The sequence below is a fragment of the Gekko japonicus genome, unplaced genomic scaffold (genome assembly GCF_001447785.1).
Source record: "Gekko japonicus isolate JY-2015 unplaced genomic scaffold, Gekko_japonicus_V1.1 scaffold50, whole genome shotgun sequence".
Taxonomy (NCBI): domain Eukaryota; kingdom Metazoa; phylum Chordata; class Lepidosauria; order Squamata; family Gekkonidae; genus Gekko; species Gekko japonicus.
This window is the reverse complement of record NW_015164666.1, coordinates 1,464,850-1,491,935: the sequence shown is the minus strand read 5'-3', so window position 1 is coordinate 1,491,935 and position 27,086 is coordinate 1,464,850. Positions and strand designations below refer to the sequence as shown.

Sequence of the window (27,086 nt, the reverse complement as noted above, 5' to 3'; positions counted from 1 at the left end):
CATTGCTTTTTAATTTTTTTAACGTAACCCTGAATTCCTGATTAAATCTTCGCACAAGGACGCGGGGGGGGGGGGGGGGGGGGATACACGGCCGTAACGACCGTTCTATGTTTCCTAAGATGGGAGGTTCACGCGAGCCAGCCACCCTTCTCATCAAAGCCGGGAGCCGCATCCTCACCCTACAGACACAGTTGCGCAAGCCCGCGAGTTCTGCCAGGCAACGCGCCGCCCGCCTCTCGCCTCCGCTCGCATCGCTGGCGGGGGAGGCGACGGCTTTTAAGAAGGGCGCCCCAACAGCCCTGGCTGGCACTGCAGGGACCGCGCACTCCTCTCCAGCGATCGCTCCGCCCTGGGCCTTACTTCTCTGCCAGCCAAGTAGCCGCTGTTGCAATGTCGGGCGCCGCTGCGAGGCCTTTGTCGGGGCAGGTATGCCTGGTGACGGGCGCTTCGCGGGGCATCGGGAAGGGCATCGCGTTGCAGCTGTCGGAGGCGGGCGCCACCGTCTACATCACCGGCCGGCAGCCAGAGGCGCTGGAGAAAACGGCGGCCGAGGTGCAAGGCCGGGGCGGGCGGTGCGTGCCGGTGGTGTGCGACTCTACCCGCGAAGAAGACGTGGCGGCGCTGTTTGAGCGCCTCAAACAGGAACAGGCCGGCCGCCTAGACGTCCTGGTCAACAATGCCTTCTCCGGAGTGACCGCCATCGCCAAGCAGTCGGGCTCGTCCTTCTGGGACAGCCCTGCCAGTTTATGGGACGACATCAACAACGCGGGCCTTAGAGGCCATTACATCTTTTCAGTGTATGCAGCCCGCCTCATGGTGCCTGCCGGGCGCGGGCTCATCGTTACCATCTCGTCGCCTGGTGGGCTGCGGTACATGTTTGATGTGCCCTATGGGGTGGGCAAGGCCGCCTGCGACCGCCTGGCTGCTGACTGCGCATTCGAGTTACGTCCCTTCGGTGTGGCCTGCGTGGCACTATGGCCTGGCCTAGTCCGTACCGAAAGCGTACTGAAGCAAGCGGAAATGGACTCTGGGGCTTTTTCCCAGGAGCTGAGGGGGAGACTGCCCATTATGGCAGAGAGCATTGAAGTGAGCGGGAAGTGCGTGGTTGGCCTCGCCTCAGACCCCAACATCATGCGCCACAGTGGCAAGGTTCAGTTGAGCCCAGAACTTGCCCAACGCTACCACTTCAAGGATGTGGATGGAAAGGACGTCTTCAACTACATTTCAGTTCGCAATATCCTTACAGAACTGATGCCGAAACTGTCTAGCTTGTTTCGCCTCATTCCAGGGTTCATCACAATCCCTAAATGGGCTATTTCCTTGTATTCTAGTAAGTTCTCTGTGTATCCACCAATTTTGTCACTTCCCTCTAAATCAACAAAAAAAGACTGATGGTATTTATTGTACAGAGCAGTAAAAGTATCCTGTTATCTGCTTTTTAATGCATAAAATTTCTTCAGCCTTTAAGCTTTCCTGTCTTGCGAACTACTTACCTTTTAGTTTTACTCGTTTGTAGTGGAGGACATTTCCTGATTTGAAGATCACTTTGAGGCAGAATTTGGAAACTGCTTTCTCTGTGAAAATGTGCTTATTCAAAAGCCCTGCCATGTCAAATGAACTTAATTCTGAGTAAACATGTAAGGGTTTAATAATTCCTGAAGGCTCGATAGCACCATTTGTCTCCATGCTATCTTCTTTCTTTTGCCATAAAATACTATAGTAGCCATTAACAGTTTTGTCATGATTCTGTATTGTTACTAACTGTAGCCTTGAAGCAATGGAGTGCTCCATAATTAATGTATTTTAGCTGATATTCATTCTATCATTAAATATATTTGAATTAGCAGACTTTGATACCTGAAAAGATTTTACGTTTCTTGGTTATGGAACACATTTTTCCAAAGAAGTGTGGATATGGGGCTGTTGGTATGTCTGACAGGATCAAGCACTTTTAAGTGCAAGAAGATTTGTCACAGAACAGCAAAGGATGTATATGAAAGTGCGCTCCTATAAGCAGACTGTAATCCACACTATTATATAGTTATAAGAAGTGTGACTAAAATGAAAGAAAACTGCAAGAGAGTGTAAATGGCTGAAAATGGGAATTAGACCAGATTCATGGAGAATTAGCTCATCAGTATCCATGGTGACTAAAGGAAACTTTTACAGCCACAGACTGTAAATCTCATACCAGTACTAGGAGGCAACATTGGGGGCAGCCTTGAACTCTTGGCCCTCTAGAGTAACTGGCTGACCATTAAAACTGATGTAGATTTTTTAAACACTCCTGCTTTTTCAGTGTTGGGTGTCCTTTGATCAAACTGATGAAAGATCTAGGCATCCTGAGAGAAAAAGCCCTCAACAAGACTGGTCATAAGTCACCATCACTTCCACTCCTTGCACCATCAACACGGTCAACACCTCGCTACCCCCACTCAGGGAGGGGTATCTGGTCCTGCGTTGATAGATCCAGTTGGTTAGCCATGTTGGTCTGAAGCAGTAGAACAAGTTTAGAATCCAGTGACACCTTTAAGACCAACAAAGGTTTATTCAAGGTATGAGATTGCCTGTGCAAGACACACTTTTTCAAATACACTGGAATGGTAGATAAAGTTCTAAACTGCTGTACCCTGTCTATAGAACCTTATCTACCATTCCAGTGTATTTGAAAAAGTGCACCTTGCACATGAAAGCTCATACTTTGAATAAACCTTTGTTGGTCTTAAAAGGTGCCACTGGACTTTGTTTCCTGTGATAAGAGAGGTTTTTTTCTGCCTCAGGAAATACGCTTCAGAGAAGCAAAAGGAGGATAAGCAAGGAATGAGGTGAGGAATCCTGCTAGAGCAAAGTCGAAGCATCTGAGCAAAGTCATCTAATATCTAAGCTGCTTTCGAAAGCCACATAGCCTGCATTCACGAGCAGCTATAACCCGGCTGTTCAGATTTTCATCTTCCCTCTGTTTAACCAATCAACAAGCTTTTATTGACATATTTAAAATGAATATGGGTACAGCCAGGGTTTCTGCTGGAGAAAACTGTGTGAAGTTGCTTTCCTCCGCACCTCTAGAGTCCTGGCTGATAACTAAAATTAACCAGCTGTTTTGTGTGGGGGAACCAGGAAAGGGATAATGTGGAGGCAAAAAGTCTGACTCGGGTCAACTTTCAGGTTGCTAAAATTCACCCACAAAGTTGAGCTGTGTTGGGCAATGCTAGCAAGTCAAGATATGACACCATTGGATACATAAAGTTCTTTAAAAGAAAGCTAAAATTCTACGTGTTTCAAGAACTACAACCCAACAGTGATTTCATGGTATCTGAGCAGATAGCATACACCAGGAGTCAGGAAAGCGATAATTTAAAGATAATTTAAATTAAACATGCCTTAGCATGTTCCAGTTTAGCATGCTCAGACTGCCTAAGCTACTCAGAAAATAGAGTTGCAGAGGTAACTGGGAACACCCTGAAGGCAACCCACAAAAATCTCATAATTCTGTTGTGGTGTTACATCAACTTAGGCTGCTGTGTGCCTGTTAAAGCTCAATCACATCTCCACCCCAACCAGAAGCTAAGTTCTAGCCAGTCAGGTATCACACCCACAATAGTAATCCTGTCCTACGGACTTTCATGGGAGCTCCTAAACAACTTCATTGAGCTTTTTAACATATTGGAGGATACTCGACAATCCAAAACAGCAAGTAGAAAAGGTTGCTTATGCACATGACCTTCAATAGGATCCTTTGCCTTATCTCCCCTTCACTCAGAATAGTTGCAGCTTACAGAACTGCTTTTTCAGTCGGCTGTCTCCACACTCCAGTGAATTATTCAAATTCTCCCCCTACCTTCCTAACCCTTGAATGTTTAGGGATTCTTCAAATACTCTCAGTAAAGGTGCCAGTAAGATCCTGCATTTGGATTCAACCACAAGGGGAAGGACAATTTTTGCCAATTCCCCTCACTCATTGTGAATCCCCAGTTTGCCCCTATGCTGTTCCCAGCAGTCATCCTCTAAAAAGCATTTTTGGGAGTTCAGTGAGGTACAACAGAAGGCGGCTTCCATTCCATTGACAATGACAAGTGCCTTCTGTTAGCAGAAAAATCACCGCCTGATCTAACCCATTTTGTTCTGAAGGGGCTTGGAAAATAGAATAATAAATGTACTAACTACTCCACTGAATTTTCAGCAGCAATCTCAAACTTTTTTTAGAACACAGATGTCAGGTTTTCCAGCATGTTTTATAACCCAGTTAACATTTGGCTAAACTGACTCCCAAGACAAGCTTACCACTAACACTGATTAGCACATGATAGACTGCCTCTAGTATCCTTTAAATATGGCAGCAATTAGTGCATTTTAGGAAAGTAGCCTACCTAAATAAGTGTTGCATTAGGAATATGCAAGGGTCATCAGTGACAATCCATTCCCTACATTAGTGCTATTTTGAAAACTGTTCCCTTCCCATATTCCTTTTACTTCCGCTTTAGAGGCTGATCATTTCCTGCTGCACTCCTCCACCAGAAAGGCTGCAGCCTTGTATGAAACATTCACCAAGGTGTCTTTTTCTCCTCAATAATTCACTAATCCATGACAGTGGCAAAAAGGTTGCAGCTAGGCTTGCCAAGTCCCCCCGGGGGGCGGGTAAATCCCTGCCAGAGAGGCCCATTACCCAATCCCAGCAGATCAGGCCCCAAGGGGGAACTCCACCCCCTTCCGGCACACGTCCCCAGCGTGATGATGTCACCCAGAGGTGACAGCATCATGCTGGCCATGTTGGGGGCAGGACGCTCTATGATTTGAGGGAAAACTTTATGGTTTTCCCTTGAATCCTAGTGGCCCCGCCCCCAACATGCCGACTCGATGACGTCACTTCCGGGTGGCGTCATCGCGGCGGCGTGCATGCAAACTGCGCACGCACAGACTCCTATGATGGCACGGGACTTCCCTGGGGTAAGTGAATTTGGACTTGGCAACCTTAGTTGCAGCTGTTACCTCAGAATTGTTTTTTTTAAAAAAATCTGATTAACCCACTGCCCACCTACTTTTTGACATCCTGTAATGTAACCCCTCCTTTCCCCATTAAGTAATACGATATCCATTTTAAAGTTTATGTGAACCCTTAGTTGGTGGTAGAATGTATATTTGCCAATAAGGGAATTACATACTTGGTATCTACAATCTTTTCTGCTCTTAACACAGATTCCTCCTCCCCAGTCCAATTGCCATGGAAAAGAGAGTTTGGTATTAGACATGATTGGGCTTGTGGAAAGGCTGAACAGGTGTCTGGGGAAAACTGAGGTAGGTGTGGGCGAATAAACTGAAGTTCAGTCCAGGCAAGGCTGAGAGGCAGTGCTAGAGAAAGACAAAGCTGCCCGCAGACTGAGAAGAGAGCCTGTTTTGGATAGGGCTGCCTTCCCCCTGAAGCAGCATGTTTATTCCCTGGGATGACTGATGGATCTTGGTTAACATTTGGGCTCAGTTTTCCTCCCTAGGTTGTAGCACTTTTTATCTGCTGATAGGCCACGCTCTGATCACATCCAGGTTAAGATTACTGTTATATGGTCCACAGTAGACTGCCTTTGACAATTGTCCAGAATCTTCACCTGGCTCAAAATTCAGCAGCCTGGCTACTGTCAAGGGAGGGTTACAAGGATGGCATCACCCCTGTGCTGAGATTCTTACCTCCAAAGCCCTAAAGGCCTTGGGGCCCAAGCACCTGAAATACACCAGTCAAGACCTCTTCACAAGTCCTGCTTTCTGTGCCCCTCACACGATGAGGCTGGTGGCAAACAGAACATGGCTTCCACAGTGATAGCACCTAGTTTTTGGAAAAGCCTCCCCCTTGAGGTGCCAGCTCAAAATAATTTATACAGGCTTTCAATTAAGGGATTCCATCTTTTAAAAGTTGTTTGTATGGCCTGTTTCTAGCCCAAAAACCATTTTATGAGCATATTTTAAAACTAAGTGTTGTTTTATGCTACTGGTTTATTTTTAATGGCTCATTTTTATGCTATATTTTATTTCCTAAGTTGCCTTGAGCGGGTTTTTGGAGATGCAACCTAATAATCTTCTACATAAATAGTGCTATGACAGCACTGATTTCCCCCCCTTTTTAAGAAGCACTATAAATTAGTAATAGTGCAAAAACTACTAGTTGGGCATGGTTCTTTCACTGTTAGACTTTGAACCTGTGATCTCCTAATTTATATTAGTTACAAGTGGCTATGAATTGAGGACCCGATGTTGTACTTCTTTAGAATCTGATACATAGAGATCACATGCACAGCTTATTTTTTCAGAATTTATTTTACAGCATTTAAGATAGATACTAAGTATATGCCACCTATTTCTGGTGTGAATGCACCAGAAATCTTTCCTTTTAAAAAAAGTTGCAGTAATCCATCCTTCAAGGAATCCTCTGAGCTACAAAGAGCTGAGAAGCCTGACGACGGGCCTTATAAGTAAATGAGAAGGGAAAAAAAATCATTATTGTAGTAGGCAAGTCATAATGTAGCATTACTGTTTTAGTTTATACCATAACCAACAAGTAAAATACATTTAGTAAAATGCTTTTGCAAGCTTATTGCTTTGGCTATTTCTCCTCCCTCAAAATGGCAGATGTGTATTTTCATTTTTAAGGACATCCCAAAAGCTTTTCAATGTAAACAGCTGAAGAAATTGAGTTTTTAAATAGTTCTATGAGTAAAAAATCAGTTGCCTCATGCAAAAACAAATTTTTGTAGGACGTTAACTACTTGGGTGTCATGGCAAGGGGGGAAAAGAATAGCCATTAACTTGCCACAAAAAAGCCCCAATTCTGTTAACTTCCATGCAAAACAGGTACTGCATGAACAATTCTAATATAGTTACGCAGGATATACAATCACGTGAAGCTTCTGTAATTGCGCCAGTCAGGAATGCAGTAGGGCCGCCTTCAGGCCTACTTCCTTCTTCTTTCCCAACAGAGACCTGATCTGCTTTTCAAATGTACCTGGAGAACTATATATGCACAGCAGCTATGGCTACTCCATGCATACTTTCTTGCTAGGAAGGAAACAGCCGAAGAATGTAATTTCTATTTACATTCCACTGGGAGTCAGTCTCATTTAATTCAAAAGGATATACTTATGAGTAAACATAATAGGATGCATCTCTGACTGCAAAACTGACAACACCCTAGGAAAAAAGGGCAATGTTTGTAGCAATTTAAGTAAAGAATACTTAGAGGGAAAAACAAAAGGTACGGTATTCTTACCTCTATTTCCAAAAGGCATGCAAAGCATAGATTTTTTTTAAAAAGGATGGTACAGCCCCCTTATGGAAAATAATTTTTCTATTTCTATATTTCCATGAATCTACACCTATTTTATATTTAATCTCATGGATTCTTATGAATACTTACGAGTTTTTCCTCTGCTGACAGCACACCATCTATGGCCACCACTTGGTACTGTTTATGTCTTAAGCCACCCGCAAATCTCCGAACCAGCCTCAAAGTGTTACCATCAACATCTTTTGAGAGTTTTTGCATTTCTTGTGAGGGGCAGCCTGGATCAAATATTAGCAGAGCAAAGGTTTTGTTCTTCCTTTCTTCTATTCCAAAAACAGTGCGACTATGGCCTAATTTTAGAAACAAAACAAAAAAGTCAAAAGTTGTTTTGAAGAATGCATGTATTTTTCTGCTGGACACATCTGAATTACAAATCATTTTGGGAAACTGCTATGCAAAATGGCATCTCACCAGCATCTATGGGGCTGGTTCCACACGGAGGATTTTGCCTGCTGCACAGGAACGAAATATGACATCTTGTGGAAATGGGGGGGGGGACGGCCGGGGGGCAACACAAGTTGGGTGGCTGAAACAGGGAAAATCCACTGCGTGGAACCAGCCCTATAGATGCTGGTGAGATGACAACCCACCAAAAAAAGATTTTGCAAAGAAATTCCCCCCCCTCTTGTCCATAAAGGAAGATATGCTTTGTGCTTGAATGGATTTTCAGTTTTAAATGGGGGTGGGGAGTGTCAGGACAACATAATAGTGCAATTATTATAGTATGACAATACAGAACCATGGTGATAGGGGGGAGATAATTACACCAGTGTCTTGTTCAACCCTGCACTGTCATGAAGCCCAAAATCAGGGGGGCAAATTCATCACAGTGAGATCAGAGGGAGGGAGTGTGAGAGGATCTGCCCCAGTGTCTTGTTCAGCACTGTAACTGGACAAATACAGGTTTTTCTTTTTAAAAAGCGATGCAGAATGCCATTATTCTCTAGCAGAACAACATATATCAATTTTTTAAAGGGTGGAGAATTACTATGGTGGCATGACAGTGGATGCCCATTTGGTGTAAAAGGGAAACCTAATAATGGTAAATGGTAATGATAAAAAAAAAATTGCCCTGAGCCGTCAGGAATCTCTGCTGCAAGCACAAATTGACCAACAACTGCACCAGCAACACGCCACCATGGAAAAACCTCTTTGTGTGGAATCAGCCTTTTACACCATGTTGTTGTTCAGTTGCACAGTCGAGTCCGACTCTTCGCGACCCCATGGACCATCTCCCGCCAGGTTCTCCTGTCTTCCGCCGTCCTCTGAAGTTGGCTCAATTTCATGTTCGTTGCATTGATGACACTGTCTAACCATCTCATCCTTTGCCGTCCCCGTCTTCTTTGACCTTCAATCTTTCCCAGCATCAGGGTCTTTTCCAGTGAGTGCTCTCTTCTCATTTGGTGGCCAAAGTATTTGAGCTTCAGTTTCATTATCTGGCCTTCCAGGGAACAGTCAGGGTTGATTTCTTTGAGGATTGACTGATTTGTTCTTCTTGCAGTCCAAGGGACTCTCAAGAGTCTTCTCCAGCACCATAGTTCAAAAGAATCTATTCTTCGGCGCTCGGCCTTCCTTATAGTCCAACTCTCGCAGGCATACATGACTACTGGGAATACCATTGCTTTGACCATGCGGACTTTTGTTGGCAGGGTGATGTCTCTACTTTTTATCATGCTGTTTAGGTTTGCCATCGCTTTCCTCCCAAGGAGCAGGCGTCTTTTAATTTCATGGCTGCAGTCACAGTCTGCGGTGATCTGGGATCCCAGGAACGTGAAGTCTGTCACTACTTCCACGACTTCCCCTTCTATTTGCCAAGGAGTGATGGGGCCGGATGCCATGATCTTAGTTTTTTTGATGTTGAGCTTCAAGCCCACTTTTGCGCTCTCCTCTTTTACTCTGAGCAAGAGGCTCTTTAGGTCCTCTTCACTTTCAGCCATTAGAGTGGTATCATCTGCATATCTGAGGTTGTTGATCTTTTCCCCAGCAATCTTAATTCCCGCTTGTGATTCATCCAGGCCAGCATTTCGCATGATGTACTCTGCATATATATTAAATAAGCAAGGTGACAGTATACATCCTTGTCGTACTCCTTTTCCTATGCTGAACCAATCAGTTGTTCCGTATCCGGTTCTAACTGTCGCTTCTTGGCCCTTATACAGGTTTCTCAAGAGACATGTGAGGTGGTCTGGTACTCCCATCTCTTTAAGGACCTGCCATAGTTTGTTGTGATCCACACAGTCAAAGGCTTTAGCATAGTCAATGAAGCAGAAGTAGATATTTTTCTGGTACTCTCTTGCTTTTTCCATAATCCAGCGAATGTTGGCAATATGATCTCTCGTTCCTCTACCTCTTCGAAACCCAGCTTGTACTTCTGGTAGTTCTCTATCCACGTACTGTTGAAGCCTAGCTTGTAGGATCTTGAGCATGACCTTGCTAGCGTGTGATATGAGTGCAATTGTGCGATAGTTTGAACATTCCTTGGCGTTGCCCTTCTTTGGGATTGGAATGTATACTGATCTTTTCCAATCCTGTGGCCACTGTTGCGTTTTCCAAATTTGCTGGCAAATGGAGTGCAGCACTTTAACAGCATCATCTTCTAAGACTTTGAATAGCTCAGCTGGAATACCATCACTTCCACTAGCTTTGTTGTTAGTAATGCTTTCTAAGGCCCATTTAATTTCACACTCCAGGATGTCTGGCTCGAGGTCAGTGATTATACCGTCGTGGTTGTCAAGGACATCGAGGTCTTTCTTGTATAGTTCTTCTGTGTATTCTTGCCATCTTTTCCTAATCCCTTCTGCTTCTGTTAGGTCCCTACCGTTTTTGTCCTTTATCATGGCCAGCTTTGCATGGAACGCTCCCTTGATTTCTCTAATTTTCTTGAAGAGATCTCTAGTCCTTCCCATTCTATTGTATTACACCATAGCTAAAGGTAAAGGTTTCACTTGCTCAAAAGCCAGTCAAATCTGACTCTAGGGATGTGGTGCTCATCTCCGTTTCCAGGCTGAAGAGCCAGCGCTGTCCAAAGATGTTTCCGTGGTCATGTGGCCAGCATGACTAGACACCGAGGCACACGCTGTTAGCTTCCCACCAAAGTGGTACCTATTTATCTACTTGCAATTTCTTGCTTTCGAACTGCTAGGTTGGCAGGAGCTGGGACCAGAGACGGGAGCTCACTCTGTCACGCGGCACTCGGGTCTCGAACTGCTGAACTTCAGTGTCTTAACCACTTGAACCTACCACACTATAATTCAGCGATAAAGAACTGGGTTCTCTCTTGTACATACAGCTCAGCTCTTCTTTTAAAGTTATGTAGTGCTGCATTAAGACAGCCATAGGACAAAAGATGTGCTGTTTGAGGAAAAACTGTGTTTTTATAGGAAAAGCAAAAAAAGTTCATTAACATCTAGGAAAGAAATAAGTGGTAACCAAAGAAACCTTGTATAACCTGGATTTCTTCCTGTTGTTAAAGTAAGATTCATAGAACACTCCAAAGAACTGGGTAAAGGAAATAAACAGTAATGATCACTATTTTTGAAAACATAGTTGTGCTGACCTTGGTGTTGAAGATAGATTGGAGGCTTGGAGGTACAAACCACTTTTGCACTGTTTCCCTTGTCTGAATTGTAGTAATTCAGCACCCACTCAAACAAACGAGGATGTGTTTCTGATGGGCCAGTTGGCTGGTGAAAATCAATGATTTGACACCTATAAGACAGTTTCAACAAAGCCTCCATAAACAGTTAACAAGATGTTCTCTGGCATATTTTACTAGTATATTAGTTCCTGGAAATTCTACTACATCTTACATTAAATCAGCCTTTCAGATCAATTGCTTATTATTCCCTATTCCCTGTCAAAACTTTTCAACCAAGCCCCAGCTAAGGACTTTTGGATGAACGGGCTACAAGAAGACAAAATTGCAAAACTTTAGTGTGAGGCTGCCCTCACACCAATCAGGTAGGCTACCACCAGCCTGTTAAAGTTTATCCCAACAGCTCTGGAGCAAACAGGCAAGTCTCCCAGGCTTTCAAGGAAATTAACAAGAAAGTCAGCCCTGCTGGGTGGGCCTGCAGAATGTGTTTCCAACCACTAAACAGTTACCTGGTACATGGTCACTGGATCAAGACACTAGAATTAGATTTGAGGTCAGTGAAGGCAAAAACCACAACAAGTAGAATATAATTATCCTATTAAGGTGCAAAAAAAAAGTCTAAATGACAACAGGAGTACGAGGGCAAATAATAAATCTAAAAATTAAGTTACTGACAAGGTTCCAAGTTACCAGATGTTAATCCATCTCAGGCTCAAGGTCTCAGCATCAAAGCAGCTCTCTTTCTCCAGAGTTAGCCTAGGCCAGCAACTTGTATGGCCCTCACGAGCAAGCAATTAAGATGGCTGCACGCTGTGCTTTCACTATCAAGCAAAAGGCTAGGAGCTTAAAGGCTCAAAAGCTAATGGTGAAAAGCAACTTATCTATTTTATGGGTGAGGGTTTCTCATTGGCCCCAGACCTGTTAAGCCTATCAGAACTCTTAGGGGTAATGTAACTGTTGCCGGGCACATGATCTATGGGTGACTTGACCAGATGGGAACAAACTAAACTTACTGCAGATTGCTCCGCCTTGTTCACAAAGATGAAATCCATAGATAGATCTCAATTGCTAGGAATGTTAATTGGTAGCTGGTGCAAGGCAGATCCTCCCTACATCCAGCTGCATCTACTCTAAGCAAGGTCAACTTGCTCTCTGTGTCTCTGTCTCTAGGAACACTCTAGGCCACTCTCACAGCCTGAACCAAAGATATTTGCAAAGAACCATTTTCTTTACACTTGCAAAAAACAGTAGCTCCCCCAAGAGCTAGATAAAGAGAATTGCACCAGCAGTTTCATTTTCTTTGACAATTACATTTGAGTGGTACTGAGCATATGCATTCGTAAGTAAGCACTTAATTACCGACAAAAGCTAAAGCAGTTCTCACTCAGAGAGAGCCTAGTGAGAAGTAGCAGAGTAACCCTAAAATACAAGGGGTGGAGGAGAGTGAGCAGAGGATTAATTACAAGGATTTATATAAGGAGAAGGGATCCTAGCAATAGATTTGTTGACTGCTACCATAGGCTTTTCAAAGAACTTACATCTTCCACTGAGCCCAAACAAGCATTTGGCCCATTGTTCTGCAGCTGGTGTATTTAATATTTTCATCCCTTTGGAAAGTATGACATATCTACACAGGAACAGTTTGCATTTGAAATTCTATGTAAAAGGTGCCTACAGACATCAGTGGCATTAACTACTGTTGTCAAAATAAATCATCTTTCCTTTGATTAACAGCACTTACTTTAGGCTGAGAGAAGTTAAAAGTGAATAAATTTCACACGCTCCTATCCATGCCTTCGTGCCCTGTAATCTGCTGTTGAAGTGAGAAGCTCCTTGGGGATCAAAACCTTCTCTCCAGGAATTTTCAATCAGAGTCTGAATTGTTGGAATATAAGGAACTGATCGAAGATCTAAAAATGGGGGGGGGATGTATTTTAGCTACAAAAGTGCTGAATTTAACAACAGGTATGTGTCTTTTTAGCTATAAATAAGCAGGGTAAGCTACATCATGGGAATGCAACTCATGTAGTTACACAGAAACAAGATTGACTGGAACTAAGTAGGCTGCATTGTGAAAGAGTGTCACTAGGTCCCCCACCTATGGCATCATCAGGAGTTGCCCCATAAATTTCATGTTTTGGTGTGCCCGGGATTTGACTTAGAGTGCAAACAGGTACAGTGAACATCACCGTCTCATTCTGTAGATAAACTGCAAATTGAGGGCTCACACAGCCCCAATTTGCTTCAAGGGAGAAAGAGTCGACCCTTTCAGCCGCCACTCAGTTGTACTATTTAAAATCTGGCTCCCTGTTTTGTTGCTAGCATCTTTAAGGAAAACATACCCCAGGTATCTCTTGGCACTTGCCTGAGAACTGCCCCGTCTCTTGCGGTGGAGCTTCAATGGCATCCACAAGTGCACATACGGCTGAGCTGGCCCATGCTCAAAGCTGCAATCAATAGAGGTCATGGAGTTCAGCAATGCCGGCTGAGTCTCCAAACTGGTAATGGGAAATGCAGGTCACACCATGTGCTGGTGGCTCCATGTGGCCTTCCCAGGCTGTATGCTGTGCATCCCCATGCTAGAAGTAAGTTTGAGAGCTTGTGTAGCATACTAACTAAAAAGGGTTAGATAGCAAGGCCCTGGTTCAAGTGTCACTAGCAATGCTCCCTCTAAGCTGTGGAATCTTGTGAGCAAAAATTCTACTTTGTGAGCTACTGGCATTAAAGTTGTGAGCGAGCAATCTGGCTGCTGCATACATTAGTTTGCTCTGGAGCCAGCCTTCCCGAACTAAGACAAAAATGTGTGAGCTGGAGGCTAAAAAACTGTGAGCTAGCTCACACTAACTCAGCTTAGAGGGAACACTGGTCACCAGGTAATACTAGAAAAGACACTGTTTGCTGCTCCACTCACAATGCAAGGCAATACTGACCAGGGCTGTCAAATTATTAAGACTGGGGAGCCAGGGCAAATAAGGTGCCCCAGTGGCATCCATGGAAGCGTTAAATAAATTCTGTTAAAATGGAGTGGACAGCCACAGTATATCATGCACAGTTCCTGAGATATGTTAAAATTGCAATGCAATCCTATGAAAAGTTACTCTACATCAAGCCCAATGAAACCAGCAAGCTTAGACTGGAGTAACTCTGCATAGGATTGCCATACCAGTAATGTAAGAGGCATCAATCTTCTATTGTCTTTAAAATTTTACAAATATAATTCCAATAAAAATGATTTCAACATAAAACTTATTTATATGAACATTCAAACCACATTTTATTCATTGCTTTTTCTAATCAAATCTTTTAGATCAAGTATTTTGTGGAATATAAAACACCAATATGAAACGCATCGATTTATAATTTTGTTTACTACTTAGTCAAAATAAATATGCCAAATCAGATCACACTCTGTTTAGGGCAATATATGACTTTCCAATTCATATTTTGGGGGAAGCCACTATACTGCATGCATACAGAAAACTGAATGTCAGGGGAAAGGTTTCTGGCCTAGTTTTTTTCCTGACATTGGATATTTTCCAAATGAGGGACTATTCCGTCACAAGAGCCCCACCTGCCACCTAACATGTTACAGACCAGGAACAAGTTTAATTGTGGCCTCACTGTGAGGCAACTTCATACTGATTGTAAAGTATTTTTAATAGTTGGAATATGCTAGACAAATGCATAAAATAATAATAAGAGGAGGATCAAAAAATACCAAGACCTACGAACAGAGTTAGAGCACCACTGGGAGGAAAAAAGTTACCATTGTGCCAGTTGTCACTGGAGCCCTTACAGCAGTGCTTAGAAGTCTCAAGAAACACCAGGATATTCTGGGCATTGAGCAAATAACACCAGCTCACTTCCAGAAGAGTTTTGTTAATCAGGTTCCTATGAATTTTAATAGAATACTTCTGGCCAGTTAGGTGCAGCACACATGAAAACATCTCAGGGACTCCACTTATATTCATCTATTTGAATTTTTAACTCCCAGTAGGCTGAAATCTTTTTTTTTTTAAATGGAAAACCTAGCACTGTTATTGCCTCCTTTGACTGGCAGCAACTCTCCCTCACCTTTGGACAAGAAAGATCTTTCCTCACTCTGACTACCCAGGATCCTTCAACTGGAGCTATAAGGAACTGGATCTGGGACCTTGAGCATGCAAAACATGCCCTCTGTCAATGACTCACAGCCTCTTGGTGAGATAGGCTGCAAGAGAGGCCATTACAAAAGACCATTCCATCACTAGGTGTGTTACAAGCCGGCACATGGGGCAATATTTGATTGATACCAAAATGCAAACCTTTCAAGCAGTCTTGGTAGGTGCCGTTTCTCAGGAGAGAAGAAAGCATCATCTGAAAATTCCTATAACCACAACCCCAGCCTTTATCTTCTAAAGAACAATAGTAGTGATCCACTCCCATAGAAAGCCAGACTCGCTTTATGTCTTTAGATTCACTTCGATAGTAATGGCTGAGCACTTCAGTAATGCCTGATTAAAAACACAAAAGGGGGTGGGGAAGAGACAGGTACTGATAACAGGTAAATTTGTTTACTATACTGTATGTGTTGTTCTAGTCAAAGTAGATATACACAGAATAAAATCCAGTTTCTTTTCTCCCACAGTGGTAATAAAAACGTAAACCAATAAATAAATAGGACTTCCAAATGATAGGAGATGCAATGTTCCCACAGTTTGCATTTGCGAAATTAGTGCATAAATACGATTTGTAAATAGTATTGAAACCAGCACAAATAAACACTAAAGCCACATTAAAGATAAAGGTAAAGGTTTCCCTTGCTTGAAAGCTAGTCGAATCCGACTCTAGAGGGCGGTGCTCATCTCTGTTTCCAAACCAAAGAGCCAGCACTATCCAAAGACGTTTCCGTTGTCATGTGGCTGGCATGACTAACCGCCAAGGCGCACGGAATGCTGTTACCTTCCCACCAAAGCAGTACCTATTTATCTACTTGCAATTTCTTGCTTTTGAACTGCTAGGTTGACAGGAGCTGGGGCCAGAGACAGGCGCTCACTCTGTCACACGGCACTAGGGTCTTGAACTACCAAGCTACAGATCTTCCAGTCTGCAGATCAGTGTCTTAACCTCTAAGCCACTGTGGCCCCTTTACATCTGTTACATTTTACATTAGCAGATGTTACCAACAACAAAGAAAATTCCAGACACCATGGTACTGTGGAACTCTGCAAAGCTCATGGAATCAGCGTGGCCTAATTGGATAATAGACAGGCTTTGAATCTTTCCTTCAGCCATGGTTGATTGTGAACAAGATAGACTGTAATATATTTTGGACACCAGAGTGCAATAAGTGACACCATAACCTTTTATTTACTGCATATAATGGACTTTTAAGAGCAATCTCTCTCATTCAGACTTGAAAGCAATACAGCATATTTGGAAGTAAGTTTCAGTAAGATCAGTAGCACTTGTTTCTGAGTAAATGCATTGGAAACTATATTAGACAGACTGCAAACATAATAGATTGATTACAGAAACCATAAATCAGGACTTCTACAAAGGGCTTCAAATAAGGTGTGGGCTTTAAGCTCCATAAGTATATACAAGTAAGAGTGATAAAATGTCAGCAAAAGACCCTCTACTTGAAGCCAATAGCTAATGTGTAATAATACAATGTCAATTTATTTAGGAAACAGCAAAGTCCCAAAAAAAACCAACAAAAAAAAACACATCTGAGCAAATATCCATCCTGGGCTTCAGAACCTGAATCACACAGTTTTGTACAGCTAATCAAACAGTTCACTCACTTCAGGAAACAATCAAGTTATTATCACTGAGACTTAGCATTACACATTAAGAAATCATGAATACATTAATAAATGAGCCTGTCAGATATTACACAGGGAGATCCAATAAAGTGCAAAACCCTCTTATGATACTTAACATGGATCACAAAATATATGCCAGACAGCTGAAGTCCATATTTCCTATTACTATTCACTGAACCAAAACTCTTGCCTGGAAAACTAAATTGCACATATCTTGAGGTTAAATGGTACAAGTATGCTAGAATACCTAAAAACTCTGATGGGTGTCTGATCTCCGGGCTGACAAATTGTCACAAAATCTGGAAGAACCACACTCAGTGTACTTTAGCAGTACTACAAGTAACAAGGATTATAAGAATCACATGCCTATACCAGATCTTGAGGTCCATACAATTTTTATTTCTGTTTTGGCAGATCAGAGAAAGAGACATTTTTCTACCGTATCCATACATATCCCAGAACAAGACAACTCCTAATCAGCAGTGGCTGTTAAGGATGACTCCTAGTTACTTTAAATCAGGCTTCTGAGGAAGCTCACTTTCTCTGCACTACTGACCTGAAGTCCGTGTCTTTAAATCATCAATGCCAAAAGCCAAAGATTCCATCATGTCAGCTTTTCTCTTATGATACTCAGAAGGCTTCATTCTTCCCCGAGCTACTTCCTTTTCCATGTTCTTCAATGACTGCTGCTTGTACCCACCAGAACCATCCACGCCATATTGTCTCTGGTAAGGATAAATTACAATAGTTTGTATGAATATTGAACAAACAAAATACATAATTTAACAGGCACACTGTATCAGTTATTGGCATTAGCAAGTACCACTTCATTTAATAATTCATTGTAAAACTAAGCCCTTATTTTTCTATACAGATTCTGTTCAACTAAAAGTTATACAAATATTTCAAAGTGAGAGAGGAAAAAAATGGTAAAGTTAAGCATTCATATTCAGTCTCTCTGTTGGTAGGAACTGCCATTTGTCCATCACAACAAATATCAATAGTTATCTGTGCCTAGCCTAGCATATCAAAATGACCCACATTATATTTCTGAACACGACAGACATTTTGGAACTTCTGTTATTATATGGATTTATTACTAGAATCTTAATAATTTTTCTATAGTAAACAAAGATCCCTGTATAATACCACCATGTAATATTTTACATTACAATGGAGGCTGACCTGTTTCTGATTTCACCTTAGATTGATATAACTTGCAGCCAACTTCCAGTTACTGAAAACTAGCTTGATAGGATATTGTGGAACACGGAAACTCTGTTAACTTCTGCTCAAAGAATAAAGATGAGTTAATATTCACCATTTTTAAAAGAGAATTCTATATGTAACATCTGTCTTCCTGTCCTATTTGAAACTTCTTTATGCATACCTGTAGGACAGTCCTTTCATAAGGTGGAGATTATGGGAAGCTGTAAGTAGAGGCAGTCAAAAGGCCCAAAACCAAGAGTACAGGCCGGCCAGCCCAGTATGCTGTCTGGAGATAGCTCTGGACTGGGGGGTGCCTCCTCTGCTCACGCTGCCAAAGACTTACCTAGGCACGTTCTTTCCAGTGCCCTGAGGGGAGGGAAAAGGTTGAAACAGCTGAGGGGAGCCTCACTCAACAAGGCCAGCAGCAAGACTGCTGGGGCAGGCCCAGTCTGGCAGGGGTGGGCATGATGCCATGGGGTCAGGCTCCAGTGGGGGACAGTTCAGGCAGAAGGGCAAGCTTGCTGAAAGCAATGGGAGGACAGGCTCACAGCAGGGTAAGAAGGGCCCAGAGACCCAGTAGCCCTCTGGCTATCCAGCCTGGTTGTGGAAAGGAGTCAGAGAAGGGCAGGGCAAGGACCAGGTGTTGGCAAGGGAAAGGGATAATGAAGGCCACTGGTCTCTTAGGCCAGAACCTGCCCTGGGATTGGGTGCCAGTTGGGAAGGAGACAGCAGAGGTTAAAAGGGAGACTCCTGATAATGGACTGGGAGGAGATGGAGGCTCAGCTCAAGGCTGTGATAGCTGCTGCCTGTGGAAGAGAGCAATAAGGTGAAAGAACTCCCGCTGCTTCTAATTGAAGCCTAGGGAGGATACAGGGCTCGTGGCAAGATGGCAGAGAGGTGACCGGGTGAGACTGGGCAGGAAGAATGCCACACATCAGGCAAAACTGACAACCTTTTATTATGAGGATAACTCACTGTTTGCTGACAGGACTGTAACAAAGATAAATGAACCAATCAAAACACAGTTATTTTATTCAAGTACATAAGTTTGGGGGGCTGCAAGGAATCATGGAAAAGAAGAATAATCCCACCCCTCCAGAGGGTCTTCATAAACTTTCAAGCAAGCCAATCTCACCCTCACTGCATTTTCTCTGACTGACACTTAACTTTTAGGTGCTTTTTGAAACATTTTCAGTCTCCATCAGGCTTACATGAGGGTATTTGTTCTTAACTTACCAAGTCATATTTTGCATACCTGGGGAGCACCTAAAGAGGAAAATATCCTCTCATGTCTGTGGGATGGCATGGTTTGTGGCTTTTACCAACTGCATGGGAACTATCATATTAAGTGCTATACACTGTAAGGGTGAAAAGAGGAGGTTTCAACTGAGAAGAAAATCCAATTGGAGCTATGAGGAGGACTGAGTATCTTTTAGAGGCCTTATAGTGAGCAATTTGGCTACTGCATAAATTAGTTTGCTCTGGAGCCGTCCTTCCTGAGCAAAGACAACAATGTGTGAGCCAAAGGCTAAAACACTGTGAGCTAGCTCACACTAACTCAACTTAGAGGGAACACTAGATGTTACACAGATGTCAAATATTCATGTATTTAGAGAATATGAAGAAATTTTCAGAGAAGAGGTTTCTGAAATAAATTCATTAACTCTCTATTAAGAAGTGATTTAACAACAACAATGAAACAAATAAGCCATCTCCCCTGTAATATTGTGGCTTACTGTCAATACAATCCTTTGCAGAGTTACTCCAGTGTTAGCTCTCTGAAATCAAAGGGTTTAGACTGGGGTAACTCTGCATCCTAATTAGAGAGATGCACCCTTTGCTCCACCGACTGCTACCAAGAGCTTAATAACCATCTGATAGAACTGTGCAAACACAAGTAGTGTACTGCACATTTATAAAGCAGCATGACCTCTCAACTTCTCTGAAGACAGTACTAAAGTAAAACGCCATAGCAAATAAGGCATCTAATACAGGAGTATCAAACAGATGGCCCATAGGCCACATGCGGCCCCTGGAAGGCCACAATCCGGCCTGAGAGCAACTGACTCTGTGCTGTTTCCTGCTTCTAACATCGCAGCTCCTTTCCCCCAGTCTCTCCTATTTCCTGCTTTGCTCTGGGGAGGGAGGGGGAAGGAAAGAGACGGAGAGAGGGGGGGAAATGGCATCTTGTGGGACTTTTAAGAAGACCAGCAAAGGTTTTGTGTGCACATACCTTTCTTTGTCAGAGACAGACAGACAGACAGACAGACAGACAGAGAGACCAAAAACGTTTTATTCCAGATATAGGGTTTTGTGGGTAAGCACGAGCTTTCATGAATCATTGCTCACTTCTTCAGATACAGCTGGAATGTGAGTCCATCTGTCCTTATATCTTGGAAAGTGATTTCAGACGCCAAATGACAATAGCAGGCATTGGTAATGAGAAAAGAAACCTAGGTCTCAATTCAGTCCAGTAGTCTGCATTGTCTTGAGCTTCATGATCAGTTGCAATTCAGCACTCTCTTTTTCTAATCTCCCTTAGAAATTCTTTTGTAAGAGAACTGCTATTCTTAGGTCAGCAAATGAATGCTCTGGATTCTTGGAAGGTTAAAATGTTCCCCCGTTGGTTTTTGCATGTTGTGGTTTCTAATCTCCCTTAGAAATTCTTTTGTAAGAGAACTGCTATTCTTAGGTCAGCAAATGAATGCTCTGGATTCTTGGAAGGTTAAAATGTTCCCCCGTTGGTTTTTGCATGTTGTGGTTTCTAATAGTATAGAAAAAGAGTCCAGTTGTACCTTTAAAGACTAACAAAATTGTGGCAGGGTATGTGCTTTTGTGAGTCACTGCTCAGTTCTTCAGACTTATTTCCATTTATTCTTTGCCTCTTCCTGGACTGAATCCTCCTTTACCAACTTGAGACCTAGGTTTCCTGTCTCATTACCAATGCTGATCTCTCCAAGCCTCTGTATATCACACCAATGCTGACATTTCCACCCGTCTGCATATCACACCTAATCCAATCATGCCTGCTATTGCCATCCGGCATCTGAAGTCATCTTTATAAACTTTATATCTCCAGTACCTTGTGTTACATTTCATGGCACACATGGCCCGGCCCGACACAGTGACATTTATGTCAGATCTGGCCCTCGTAACAAATGAATTCAACACCCCTGATCTAATACATCTAGCAGTTAGACCAATGTGATCATACTTGCAGCTTCTGAAAATCTTCTCTCTCTCGTCTTGAAGCTTCTCTTCGCTGCCTCACTTCCTCATTCTGGATATGCTGAGCCAATTCTAGATCATGCAAGTTTCTTCCTATAATATACAACAAAAGATGGTTCCAATAAATAAAGTTTCACTTAATTGGTCTGCAGTAGGGATGGCAAGTGACCACCTACTGTTTGACCACAATCAAAATATTCTAAGAATACCAGTTAGTGGGTATCTGAGTACTTGAAATGTTGTTACAGCAAAATTTCTAGTAATAAAAATGGTCTAATAACTTCTGTTATTTTATTTCCATGTTAATTTCATTAGTAAAATATTCTAACGGCAGGCTGACCCCAGTGTACCAGCCAAAGAGGAGTTATACAATGAGTAATTCAAATCTATACAAACTTTACTTAACAATGTTAAAAGTTACAATAATTATTTTAAAAGGTAACTGGTAATGAAAGTATTAGCTTTTTTGTAACTAGCATGTTGATATTAATCACTGTATGGGGCAGCAAAAGGAATGCTTTAAAAATATTTAACTGGTCAACCAACTAAATATTTTTGACAAGCTGGATGCCCAATTATCTGTTACAATATGCTATATTTTATAACAGAAATTCTATTAGATTTCAGAAAGCTGAGAATGTATGACAATGCAGATTAGAGATTTTCAAGAATCATATTACATTAATATATCTATGACATTTTCAAAAATTTTCCTAGAAGGAAAGGGCTACACAAGATTATCTTGGTGCTGCTGGTGGATTCCCCCCCCAGCTTCAACGGTTTTATGAGCCGGCCTTGGCTGGGAGGGCAGGGTATAAATTTGATAATAAATAAATAAAATATGTTAACGGAACAATCAAAGTTTACATTAGGGGATTTCATTTTTCCACAATATGTAAATAAAATCAAGAAGAATGACAGAATATTTTAAATCGTCATTAAATCCTGAATGTCAGAATGTTTTAAATAAAAAAAACAACAAAGTACCTTTCATATTTTGGATTCTTCCCCCTTACCTTCTAAAAAACTGGATTCCTCCAAGTGTAATTCAACATGTTCTTGTAGAACTGGATAGTCAGTACAAACAAGGTGACACATTGGACATTCATACATCTCTTGATCATTTTCTGAGGGAAAGGGGGGATCAGATTAAGTGAACAACTAGTCAGATTACCATTTGTTAACAGTTTTTTTTAAAGATCAGCTGTCATATCCCCTGCTCAGAGGGGAAAAAGGGGATCCCAACATCAAATTAAGTGGGATTTTGTTTCCAGTAAAGATGGATAGGAAATTGGTACCAGAGTCCACAATCCTATGTACATTTATCTAGAAGTAAGCCATAGTAAACAGTGTTGGGCTTCCTTCCAATTGAACACCAAGCTACTGGGCTGCCCTGCATTGGAAGCAGGGGTTCAGGGTGAGAGGACACCACCACTAGGAGGAGGCTCGGTTTGCACATGCAGATTGCCTGCAGCAGCATCCAGAAGCTGCGCACGGCCTTGCGTGTGCGAAAGAACCACCGCAGAAGAAACGCAACAGAATGTTCATATCGACGCAAAAGGCAAAGCTCTGTCCAATGGGAGTAGCATATTTGAGTTGCCAGCTACGGACCGCGGAGGAATCAAGGGACGTTTTGGATAGTGACTCACCTCGAGCGGGAGGTTGGGCGCCCGCGGAGGAACTCCTCTGGCTGTACATCGGCTTCCTTCACACCGTCGCGGACACTTCCACGTCTCCGGACCGCCCAAGAAAAGCACTCGCGGGAACCGAGGTTTGACGAGTCGAGTCCGCTGCCACACCCAGAGATAAGGGATTAAAAATCCAACCGCAGTAGAAGCGGAGCTGCTCGGAATTAAAGGAGGGGAATCGACCACCCTTGATTGACCGCTTGCCTGTACAGAAACTGGCGCATGCGCCGTCTCTCCGTTCGCGTGAACCCTAATACACGAAAACAAAACCCAAGCACACCCACCCGTTTCCTGAAGGGCCGCTTCACTTGGTTTTGTTTCTGTTCCGTTCAAAACGGAGCCTAGTGCGCGTGCGCCAGGCACGCCGCATCCTCTCCGTGCTTCACAATAGGCCTCGGTATGAGTTATTGGTTAAATTCAGGCTCCTTTGCCTTTTCACGGCCCCGCAAACGTCAACCTTGGCTTTAAATTGAACTGGGGACTGGGGTCTACGCTGGCATCTGTCTTCAACGCCAGACATTCAAGCCCTGGAAGGTCAGAATAGAGAAAATTGCCCCTGGGAAAGTGCTCAGTGCATTCCACTGGCCGCTAGCGCGTACCGGAAATCGGTCATATCGGGGATGAAGCGTTTAAAAACAAATTAGAGCGAGGATAACAGCGGAATCCTAAAACAACAATTTAGGGTTGCACTGTGAGGGCTGTTCCACACTGGGGCTATTTTCTGCAATGAAATCGTTCCATCATTACTTGCATTGCATCCATGGGTCATTTGTAGAAAAAGAGGTGCAGGAGCTCATTAGCATAACTTATTTGGATATGCCACGCCCCCTGACGTCACCGGAAGTGTACCGGAAGGCAACATCCACGCTCAGTTTCCACTGGACTGTTTTGGATTGCTAGCTATAGAGGGGGGGGGGGCGTGCAGATTTGTCCTGGAAGAGGAGGGAGAGCTTGTACCTGAATAAAGCTTGGTCTTAAAGGTGCCACTGGACTGTTTTGGACGGGGGGGGGGGTCTGCAACTTACCTGCTTGCTCTGACTGAGAGCTGCAGGGGACAGGGCTTGTTGCATGTGCCCGCCCCCTGGTACTGCAGGAAATGACCCCTGCCTGCATCTAGTTAGAACAGGATCCACTCATCGGTGGATATCGAACTAGTTCACCTCCTGGGAAGTTTGTTATGTTACCTGAATCTGCTTCCTGATGTTGGCAGAGGTGAACTTTCTCATTCCCCCCACCTTTGAGCTACTTGGGACTTTTACTACTCCACTGCAGAATTTTCTCATTTTCCTCACACATCCTCCATGTGCTGTCAGGCCACATCTGGGCCTGTGCCCCACCAAACAGTACATACGATTAGCACCTGATTGTGGAAATGGAAGCATTGTGAAATGCTGAAATCGTGGAAATATTATACTAATAATTATTTTTAACTGGCAATCATAGCAGACGGGTCAGAGGCTAACAACCAAAACTATTTTCTGAGATGCCAAAACACATTATCCTGAGAATATGGGGAAACAGTAGCACGGACTGTCCACAAACTCCAGAAATTGTACTTGTGTTCAACACAAAAGCAACAATAAAAGACCATTATGGGGAAATCAGGAGAACAGCAGATTGTTAACATTGCTGTCTGGACCACTATAAAGTGTACAACTGGGAACCCACTATTTCCTCTTTCCTGAAAGCCTCCATAGTATATCTCCTCTTTTCCTGTTTCCTTCTCTCCTAGGATTGTCAACCTCTGGATGGGGTCTGGAGATCTCCTGAAATCACAACAGATCTCCCAGCTACCAAGATCAGTTCCCTTTAGGGTTGCCAGATTAAGGTTGGGAAATCCCAGTTTGGTGTAGTGGTTATGAGCGCGGACTCTAATCTGGGAGAACCAGGTTTGATTCCCCACTCCTTCACATGCAGCTGCTGTGGTGTGACCTTGGGGCAATTATAAATTCTTTCAGAGCTGTTCTCTCAAGACCAGTTCTCAAAAGTTCTCTCTCAGCGCCACCTATCTAACAGGGTGTCTGGGGGTGGGGAGGGGAGATTGTAAACTGCTCTGAGACTCCTTCAAGTAGTGAAAGGCAGAGTATAAATCCAATATTTTCTTCTTCCCTGGAGATTTGGGGGTGGAGCTTTGGGAAGGAAAGCAATCTTAGCAGGGTAAAATGCCATAAAGCCCACTCTCCAAAGCAGCCATTTTCTCTAGGGGAACTGATCTCTGGCATCTGGAGAGCAGCTGTAATTCTGGGTGTTAATTTCCAGTCCCCACCTGGAGGCTGGCAACCCTATTTCCCCTGGAAGAAATGCTGCTTTGGAGGGTGAAGTCTATGGCATTATACTTCTCTGAGGTCCCTCTCCTCCTCAACCCACCCTCCCCAGCCCCTCTTCCCCAATTTCCTAACTGCTCTCCCTCCTCTTGGCAATCCCCGTACCCTCTCCTTGCCTCATTATCTCCTCCTCAGCCATTCACCAACCTACCTTTTATCTGCCTCCCATCTTCAGCTATATTTATTCTTTATTAACTTCACTGATACTCTTACCTTTCTCCACAGCAGGGATGAAAGCAGCTTACATAATTCTCTTCTTTTTATCCATACAACAACTCTGTGAGGTAGGTTAGGCTGAAAGTACGGTATGTGGCTGGTCCAAAATCACCCAGTGAGCTTCCACAGCAAGATGGGATTTGAACCTGGGTCTCAGAAGCCATACTCTGAAGCTCTAACCACTACACCACAGTGGCTTTCATGGGGTGGCTGCTGTTGAACAATAGTAAACAGCCAGACCTAGTTCATTCATAAAGTCGGGTGTTATCAAGTCACCCAGAGTTTGCTTCCAGGCCTAGGGTTGCCACCTCCAGGTGGGATCTGGAAATATCTCAGAATTACAACAGAACTCCAGACAGCAGAGATCTGCCCCCCTGGATAAAATGCCTGCTTTGGAGAGTGGACTCTATGGCATTAGATTCAGCTGTGGCCTCTCCTCTCCCCTCCCCAAACCCTGTCCTCCTCAGACTCTACAGCAAAATCTACAGGAATTTTCCACCCTGGAGCTGGCAACATGAGCCAGGCCTGGCCCCAATGATTTCTCTTGCAGAGGCCAAAATAGGTCTGGAAAGGGCCTTGCCACCTCCCCCTACATTTTTACTCACAAAAATGGAAACCTGTAAAACTGTGGATGTCTAGCAACAGCCACTGAAGGAATCTGTTGCTTAAAGAAAAAGGCCAGGGGTGGCCAACCTGAGGCTCAGGAGCCACAAGCATCTCTTTCACACATATTGTGCAGCTTCTGGTGGGGTAGCTGGGAAAGCAAAGGGGAGGTATGCCTCCCAGATTGGTCTTCCCTTCCTCATTCAGTGTTCCCCTCCCTAGGTAGGTTTGAGGTGGTGGTGGTGGTGGAACAGAGAATGAAAGCAATTTTAACTTTAAATGTGTTGTCAAAGCCCCCCCCCAGCTTGAAGGCCTTGGAGGATGCATTTAAAGTTGTTTTCTCTCTCTCTCTCTCCCCCTATCTAAAGTTAAATGTGTTCTCCAAACCCCACCCTTCCACCACACCAGCTGGCTTGGCTGGGAGAAGGCATTAGTCTCTTTAAATCTGTTCTCCAAGCCAAGCTGGCATGGCAGCAGGGGCAGGGGGCTCTTTCTATCTCCATCTAAAGTTAAATGTATTCTTCAAACTCCACCCCCATTTAAAGTTAAAGGTGTTCTCCAAGACCCTGCCCCATGGCCCCACCCACCAGCTTGGAGAAGGCACTTCTCTTTTTAAATTTTATAAGTTCAATTTAAATAAGTTAAATCCCTTCACCAAGCTGGCCGGCGTGGCAGCGTGGGTTGGAGAACACATTTAAAGTTGCTTTCTTTCCACCTCTCCCTCCCTCCCCATATATTTGCTTTCTTTCCATCTCTCTTGCTCCCTCCCCCCATCTTCTTTCTTTCTTTCTCTCTGTCTTTCTCCTTTCCTTCCTGTCCCTTCCCATCTATTTGCTCTTTCTCCTTCTTTCTTTCCACCTCTTAAATTCTTTCCACCTTTATCTTTCTCCCTTCCATCCTTCCTCCCCCCATCTATTTGCTTTTTCTTTCTCTCTTCCTTCCTCCCCTTCCCTCGACCATTTTTTGCTTTCTTTCCCTCCCTCCCCATCTATATTCTTTCTTTCCACCTTTCTCTTTTTCCTTTTCTTTCCCACTGTCTTCCTCCCTCCCTCCCCACCTATTTGCTTTCTGTTTCTCTCTATTTCTTGCCAC

General features: G+C 43.4%; 2 protein-coding genes across 4 annotated transcripts in view; one reads left to right on the top strand and one right to left on the bottom strand.

Moving 5' to 3' along the window:
• Nucleotides 1-217: 217 nt before the first annotated feature.
• DHRS1 (dehydrogenase/reductase (SDR family) member 1) lies at nucleotides 218-1,854 on the top strand. Its single transcript, XM_015409072.1, has one exon. The coding sequence runs from the start codon at nucleotides 391-393 to the stop codon at nucleotides 1,390-1,392; it is 1,002 nt and encodes a 333-aa protein (XP_015264558.1). The 5' UTR covers nucleotides 218-390; the 3' UTR covers nucleotides 1,393-1,854.
• Nucleotides 1,855-6,335: 4,481 nt separating this feature from the next.
• ZUFSP (zinc finger with UFM1-specific peptidase domain) overlaps nucleotides 6,336-27,086 on the bottom strand; it is a 24,932-nt gene continuing 4,181 nt past the window's right edge. The window contains exons 2-11 of one of the 3 annotated variants that reach the window (XM_015409092.1): nucleotides 23,136-23,378; nucleotides 22,813-22,953; nucleotides 22,180-22,290; nucleotides 21,150-21,256; nucleotides 17,283-17,451; nucleotides 15,224-15,412; nucleotides 12,661-12,829; nucleotides 10,881-11,032; nucleotides 7,397-7,614; nucleotides 6,336-6,448 (exon numbers count right to left, since the gene is read on the bottom strand). In XM_015409092.1, the coding sequence (XP_015264578.1) occupies nucleotides 6,401-6,448; nucleotides 7,397-7,614; nucleotides 10,881-11,032; nucleotides 12,661-12,829; nucleotides 15,224-15,412; nucleotides 17,283-17,451; nucleotides 21,150-21,256; nucleotides 22,180-22,290; nucleotides 22,813-22,861 (1,212 nt within the window). In that variant the 5' untranslated portion in view covers nucleotides 22,862-22,953; nucleotides 23,136-23,378 and the 3' untranslated portion in view covers nucleotides 6,336-6,400. The other 2 variants (XM_015409094.1, XM_015409095.1) reach the window with 2 other exon arrangements.

What these genes read in the sequence shown, in the direction of transcription:
- DHRS1 (XM_015409072.1), top strand. Translation starts at nt 391, where the DNA reads ATGTCGGGCGCCGCTGCGAGGCCTTTGTCGGGGCAGGTATGCCTGGTG.